At 37.8% G+C, this 7,544-nt stretch overlaps 1 protein-coding gene across 1 annotated transcript in view; it reads right to left on the bottom strand.

Annotated features, from left to right (window-relative positions):
• The window catches only part of LOC116248536 (uncharacterized), a 6,806-nt gene extending 354 nt beyond the window's left edge, over window positions 1-6,452 (bottom strand). Inside the window, exons 1-3 of the mRNA XM_031621384.2 lie at window positions 6,139-6,452; window positions 5,404-5,561; window positions 1-277 (exon numbers count right to left, since the gene is read on the bottom strand). The exon at window positions 1-277 is cut by the window's left edge and continues 354 nt beyond it. Coding sequence (XP_031477244.1) covers window positions 212-277; window positions 5,404-5,544 — 207 coding nt within the window. The 5' untranslated portion in view covers window positions 5,545-5,561; window positions 6,139-6,452 and the 3' untranslated portion in view covers window positions 1-211. The remainder of the gene's footprint in view (window positions 278-5,403; window positions 5,562-6,138) is intronic.
• Window positions 6,453-7,544: the final 1,092 nt, after the last annotated feature.

Genomic DNA, 7,544 nt, shown 5'->3' with positions numbered 1-7,544 from the left:
CAAAAATATGCTGACCACAAATATAGCACTAGTGTACAGACAGGAAAGGACCCAATCACAAGGAAACTTATACAATAAAAAGATGTTGTAGGCCCTCATATAAGACGATCCGCAACATAGCATGGAGTGTCCTGCTCTCAACAAGCTTTAGCATAATCATGCATGTACCAAAGATGTTTTCTTTACATTCGCAACAAGAACTAACATCCTCCTAAAAGGACCAGAATTCTCCCTCAGGCTTCTTGACGAAAATATCGTTGTATTCAGGCCGTGAAGTCTGCAAAATTATCCAGATCATCTGTCAGTTTCACCAGTCAAACATTCAGGCAGAATGCAGGTAACTTCCATTAGTGCCTTTAATTCATTCAAACTGAAGAAAGCATCAAGATATGAAGATATGAACTCAGGGATCTTTTAGATAATTTGTAGATTAATCTCGTTTCAGTGAACCAGAGACAGATATTATTCCTCTCGCACCTTTTTTGGCAATGCTGTCTATATCATGTACACCAGTCCTTTACCAAGATAATGCAGACTGATGCGTGGTCACCACAATATTGGTTGGTTGGTATTGGGGTTGACAGCAGCATAATCAGTTGATTCAGTCTCCGATCAGTCTCTCAAGAAAACTAAAATAATAAATTGATCTCCAAACTATAAGCAAGAAAAGGTTTTAAAAGAAAATGGACTACCTAAAATGATTGACATATGTTTGTGTAAAAATAGTTCACTACTGATACCAATATCAAGAAGATTTTCAAAGGGTTTCTTACGAGTTCTGTTACTACCAATTGTTATAATCATCTGCATCACTTACTTCTCACATTACTCATCATTAGATCATGACCTTCGGCATATGATTGTTCATTGTTGTCGCTGCCACAATCTCTACATCACTATCCTCATCTTTCTGTCCTAAGGAGCTTGATTCTTTTTTTTTTATCTTGCTATATTTCCAAGTGATTCCTAGCATTGCTAGCTGGAAACTGGATGGTAAGGGAGTACCCAGATCAGATGGCACCATCTGATGTAAGGCCATTAGGCAGCAACAAAAGTGGCTGAAAATCCAGCAGTGATGGGAAAGGTGTGGCTCCACTGCCATTATTCATCAATATAATCCAAATTTATCATTACCAATCTTTATGTACCTTCCACATCATCAGCACCATCAACATCACCATTTTCAGCACCTTTAATGTCATGGACCACCAAATCTCCCTCCCCCTCTCTCTCAAATAGGCATCATCCTGTCATGGCCTATCTGAATAACAGTTGAGTGATACTGTTCACCATCAGCATTATCTTTAGTCGGTCATTGTTTGGATGATGAATGAACAAAAATAAGGACACCATCCAACTAATAGACAGCAGAAGGGCCAAACAGTAGTTTGGGTGGTAAGGGCAATGGAAAGTGAGAGATGGTGGGTGAAAAATTCTGGAAGGAAGGGTCAGGGACTTAGGTTCACAAAAAATATTGGGGGTCCAAATTTCTCAAATGCAGTTCAACCTGGGGATTTAACAAAACTTAAGGTTAGAAATAATAAGATGACGCATGGTTCAAGGAATACAACTACTTGGGTGTTGTCATATTATCTGTCTTTCTGGGAGCGATATATTCTCCACAGTTTAGATGGAAAGTAACATTCTCTCTCGAATCTAGGTAGAAATTGGTGATGTTTTTGTAGGAAAAACTAGAAAAAGAATCAGTCTGTACCAGAAATGTTTCTCTTCTCTCAGTCAAAATGATTTCCTAGACCACTGACAAAACAAGGGTTCCAGTCTGCTACTCGGAAGGCAAACACATTTTTTTTTTCATTTTTTTATGATAGATGGAACTCTGGAATCACGAACACTGTCTGATCTGGCTCCATAAACAGAGTCAAAAGAGAGGACAGAGAGAAAGCACAAAAAGGCTCCGAACGAACAAAACACTGAAGATTCAAGCCCCCATGCTCTCAAGTTGCCTGACTGCAGAATTGAAGAACATGTTAACCAGATCATGAAATTTAATGACAACCATTTCTTACTGAGTTCTAGCCTTCAGGTAATGGAATATACCTCCTACTCCGTAACTATCAGAAGTATGTTGCGCAAGAAGATTAATGCATGAAGAAGAAATGTTTGTTCTGTAGATAAACATGGTTCTCTTTCTAGCATTCATGGACCATTTGGGAAAGTTCACACCCTTAGTAGATAACCCATTGTCGAGCATCATGTGAAATAGCTGCTAACCAGCGACACACAAATGTTAATTGCAGTTCAAAACTACAGAATCCATGTCATGCATTAGGGAATGGCGGATCCATTAACTCTAGCCAAACAGCAGTTTAGAACATCCCAGTCTTAACATCAACATAACAAAATTTGATGAGGCTAATTCTTTTCCAAAGCCTTTATCTCTTCAAATTAGAATTCATCACCTACATCTTTCATGAGAATCATACAGTCTGTTTCCTTGGCTGGAAAATGGTGCTCGGATTCCCCAATTTTTTTCTTTGCAAGTTTTTAATGCAAATAAGTAGTTCGACCAAGACTGGAAACCTGATATCTAGACCATGTGATAGCTTCTGAGATATTTCCTTAGTAAAATTCATAGTTTGCAATGACTTTTCCTTTTTCTTTTTACTGGCTTCCAGAGTAATCGACAGATTAAGTAGCACAACATAGAGAAGTGCGGTGCAACTTTCCAATGCTTCAGTCATATACCTTGAGAACCTGAAATTCTTATCAACTACATGGAAAAACATCAAAATCAACTTCGAAGTGTATAAAGATGGGATATTTTTCCATGACCTCTAATAAACTCCTTTCCGTCCTCATTCAGATGAGTATGTTTTCACAATATATATATATACCCTCACATGAAAGGCTGTAGAACATTTTAGGCATGCCATCAAAACATGAATAAGGTGACTTCCTAAACCTTGCTATTTCGGCAATTCACAGGCCAACAGCTTAAAGAATCATGAAATTGAAAACCATTAGTAAGCTTCATCAGGCGAGCAATCTATTCTGCTCAAGAAGCCAAGGGTTACTTGAGAGTTGAGACATGACTGTGAATTGAGATTGGAATCAATTTCATGAGGACTCTATGAGAAAAGTAAATACTATAAATACCGAAGGAATATCTACCCAAGTATTTCACATGCAGAATCTGTAACCCTGTTACATCTAAGGGAAGTTGCATGTTTCCACTGATAACAGATAGTTATAGACACTGTAGCAGTAATTTTGTGATATAACTAAGCTAGCTCAGAAGTCTACAAACTCCAGATACTGAGATAAATATAGAATGAAAGCTATCTAGAGCTTAAGCCTTCTCTTGACACATAAGTCAACTGTCTAACTCAAACTTGGCAGGTTTCAAGTTGTCACCTTTATAAATCTTGAGATAAGAAATGCATTACATTCAGATAAAAGAAATTATATAGATTAAATAAATGATGTTGCATGAGTGTTCTGTCCTCCTAAGTCCTAAGTGTCACGTGAGCTAAAAAGACAAAAGTAAGTTAAAACTGAATTAGCTCTTACGGTGGTGATGCAAACTACAACGGATGTTCACAGAAAACATATTTATTACAATGTAAACAGATAAGGAGAATAAGAAGAAATAACTGATAAAACTCGTAAAACATTTATTCATCACAAATGAAGAGAAAAAATGCAATAACTAAGAAGACAAGGAAGATAGTTTCATTAGGGGAAGGTTAGGTCACATAAGAATAAAGAAGATAGCATAGATCAGGGAAGCTCTAGAGTCTAGAGCACACATGCAAAACATAACTTGATTAAGAAGCCAAACATTTGGCTAAGAACCAATTCAATGGTTCTTGATTTAATTAAACACAAGGAAAATTCTAGCAGGGAAAGAAAATGCAGTAAACGCGTATGAAATATCGCTCGTATTTGCTGCAGGTACTATTGGCTACAGACTTTCAACTTTCTTAGTAGAAAAAGTATGTCTACTCTCTCGTATGCCTACTCTCTCTCTCTCTCTCTCTCTCTCTCTCTCTCCATAGACACACACACTCATAACCCCTCATACCAAAACCAGTTGAGCCTAGTTATTGCCGTATACTTTTGTGTACCTTATGGTGCCGTTAAGAGTCAAAGGTCCTAGCATAACAAAAGTTTGTTGTTCAATTTCTTCCATTGAATCCTGATTAGTCAATCAACCAGCCAGACTAGTCGGTTAAGCCAGTAATAGACCAACGTGATTTTTAAACAGCCTCGTCAATTGTCATTGTTCAATCGACTAATTTCTGATCCATAAACACATACATGCATTCTTTGGATATATATATATATATATATGAATGACTGGTAGAAACCAGACCAATAGGTCGGACAAAAACTCGACCCTTTAGATATGATATTTAAGGTTTTTTTTTTTTTTTGAAATCTAACCTTACCAATATGATCTTAAGGATAGTTGATGCCAAATATATATTAAGTTGATCATTTTTTGGGTTTTAATGGTTTTTTATAATCAGCAAAAATGAATGGCTCCCATAGCATCAACATTTTTCATAAACCCAAGTTGATTCAAAGCATGTTTTATATCAAAATAGTTTTTTTTCATAAATATATCAGGAAGTTTGTATTTTATTTAAACTAATTTTTTAACAAAAAATTAAAGGTCTGGTTTTTATCCCTAACCTAATTGTCTGGTTTTTACCAATTTCACACACACACACACACACACACACATATCTATATAGTGTGTGTGTGTGTGTGTGTGTATATATATGTATATATATGTATGTTGCTGTACATATTTTCATACAGATGTATATTTAGTTATTTACCAAGTCAAATTGACTAGCCCCAACTAGTCTAGTCCTTTAAGGTCTTGAATAACCTCTGCCAGACATGAAACTTTGACAACTTAGATGTAAAGGCATGCCAGCAATGACATTATAAAAGCTTTCAAAGAATGCAAATCAAGCCAACTGTAAAGTTAAAAATATTCTCCTGATAAAGCAAAAATATTGGAGTAGCGGCATCAAGAAAGAGTTTCACTGAGAACTATCAATAGCATCATCCAGTCCGTTTGAAAATATCAGGATTGTATCATGTATGCGTTTTTCATAAACTACATGCTCAAATAACTCTAGAGTGACAATTAATGAGAAGTGAGAACAATGAATAGATACAACAAAGTGCAATATCCTGCCACTTTTCTTGAAAAGATGATCCACCAATTTTCGGCAACAAAGGGACCAAAATTCCATCACTCACAATGAAAGTGTAAAATGGAACTTAAGGACATATGTTAATTCAACTGAAATTTTTGGTTTCTGCAGTCTTATTGACACAAATTAGTTGCAGGGTACAAATATTCAATGCTAATCCAACCAATGCAGGAGCAATGCCAATAAAGGAAACGCTAAAAGCACTCACAAGATCTTTGAAAATGATGAACGCAATTACAAAGAACAAAACGAACAGAATCTCAAACTCTGCCAATCTCACAAATGAAAAAACCATATTCACTGCCCTCGTGAGCAATGATTCGCGCGCAGGTTCAGGCCTTCTACGCATCTTTCTGAGTTCAAGACCTGTTCAGTTAGAAAAGAACATGAGAAAAGCATTACTTTGAAGTCTCCATTTGCAAAATAAATAAGAAATAACCACACAAAAATAACAGAGAAACAACTCCAGAGCAAGCCCACATTAAAACATACATGAGCAAAGAGAAAGAAAGCATTATAGGAAGTTGGAAATCACCCATATGATCCATTTTCTCTCTCATCGCACAAATCTAAATGACATCATCATCACCCAGCCTTCACCACCATGAACATAAGAAAACAGAACGAAAGGAACTAACAAAAAATCGATGCATAAAAGGAAGCTAACTATAAAACAACACGAGAAGGAACTAATTGATGAGTTCAAGTCTTTTTCTCATATTCAAGCATGAAAGTGCAAGGTCAACATTTAAACAAGTCCGCGAAACATTAGCCAAATTATGATGCTCGAGTTACAAATCCCATTAACCAGTGCCGTTAGTCAAATTATGCTTCTCGCCAATCCTCCCAACCAGGAAGCCCATGTTGTAGTTGAATCCACCCGATAGCGAGAGAGAGATGGAGAGAGATAGCGAGAGAGAGAGAACGAGAGAGAGAGAAAGACCTGAAGGATCGATGGCTGGTACTGACGGGCCGTCGGCGTCAAACTCTGGCCTGGCGGCGGCGGATCTCCGGCGGGTGAAGGGAAAATCGAGGTCGCAGAGAGAAAATAATTCTGAATTTTTAGACGGAAACTGCACCCACTATTCCCGTACATGGGATATCCGGCACCCAAAATCAAGATCAGCGTTCAGGATGGGTGATTAATCGGAAACGAGATCTGAAATCCGACTCGGTAGCACATAAAAGTCTTTGATAATTGAATGCCATGGTGTAACTGTGGATCAACATCACAAGTTTTTGAATCTTCGACTTTTACACCCCAAACCAGGTTACCTTTCGTAACAGGGTGCTGCACCCATACCCAACTTGTAACTAGGCTTAGAGCATAACTAAGGGTGGATTAAACATCACAAGATTTTGAATCTTCGACTTTTACACCCCAAACCAGGTTTTCTTAACAAGCTTTGCACCCATACCCAACTTGTAACTAGTTTGAGAGAAAGGATTAAATATCACAAGATTTTGAATCTTCGACTTTTGCACCCCAAACCAGGTTAGCTTTTGTAGCAGGGTTTTGCACCCATACCCAATTTGTAACTAGGTTGAGAGCATCATCCAAATGAGCTGATATATGAAATTGGATATCCTCTACTTTTTCATCAGATGTCAATGGAATTTCGATCTCCATATGCCTGCCATTTTTTTTCATTCTCATCTTATCAAAAGGCCGCAAAATGCTTTCCTTAGTCAATGAGTTGAACTTATTGTTATAGGGCTAGGGTTCGCTCTAGCCGGACCGAGGGCTTTCAGAAACCCATTTGGTTCCACCCTCACCCAACTGAGGGCTTTCGGAAACCCTCGCAAGGGCGATTGGGCAAGGGTTTCACCCTCACCCATGAGAGTTTTTTAGATTGAGAGAGGGAAAGATCTGGAGAGAGAGAGAGAGAGAGAGAGAGAAGGGAAGAGTAGAGGGAGATGACTGATGAGAAGGGTACCTGGTGGCTGGTGCTACAGCCTGCTGGTTGGGAGTTGGAGGAGACAGGGCTTTAGAGTAGAAAGTGAATGAAGAGAGAGAAAACAATGTAAAAAATGAAATCCAACGATTAAAAAAAAATAAACACATTATTCGAGCAGAGTCGAGTTACACAAGTTGGGTTGAAGAAACTCAAAGCTCAACTCGATAATACAAATGAGCCAAGTTCCAGCTCCATTCCTCTAGCAAACAAGCTGGCTTTGACTCAAGCCGAGCTTTAACGAGTTCGACTTGCTCAGCTCGTTCACCCCTACTTACTATTTCATGAATCTGTTCATAATATGTAATGTTTCATTAACCAAACAATCTCTAAAGGGTTGTTTGACAATTAAAACATTCTTTGAGAAAACTAGGTCGTTATGAATCTCCACAAA

This window comes from Nymphaea colorata, chromosome 2, assembly GCF_008831285.2.
Source record: "Nymphaea colorata isolate Beijing-Zhang1983 chromosome 2, ASM883128v2, whole genome shotgun sequence".
NCBI lineage: Eukaryota > Viridiplantae > Streptophyta > Magnoliopsida > Nymphaeales > Nymphaeaceae > Nymphaea > Nymphaea colorata.
Note: the sequence above shows the minus strand (reverse complement) of the source record. Positions and strands in the feature narration are given on the sequence as shown.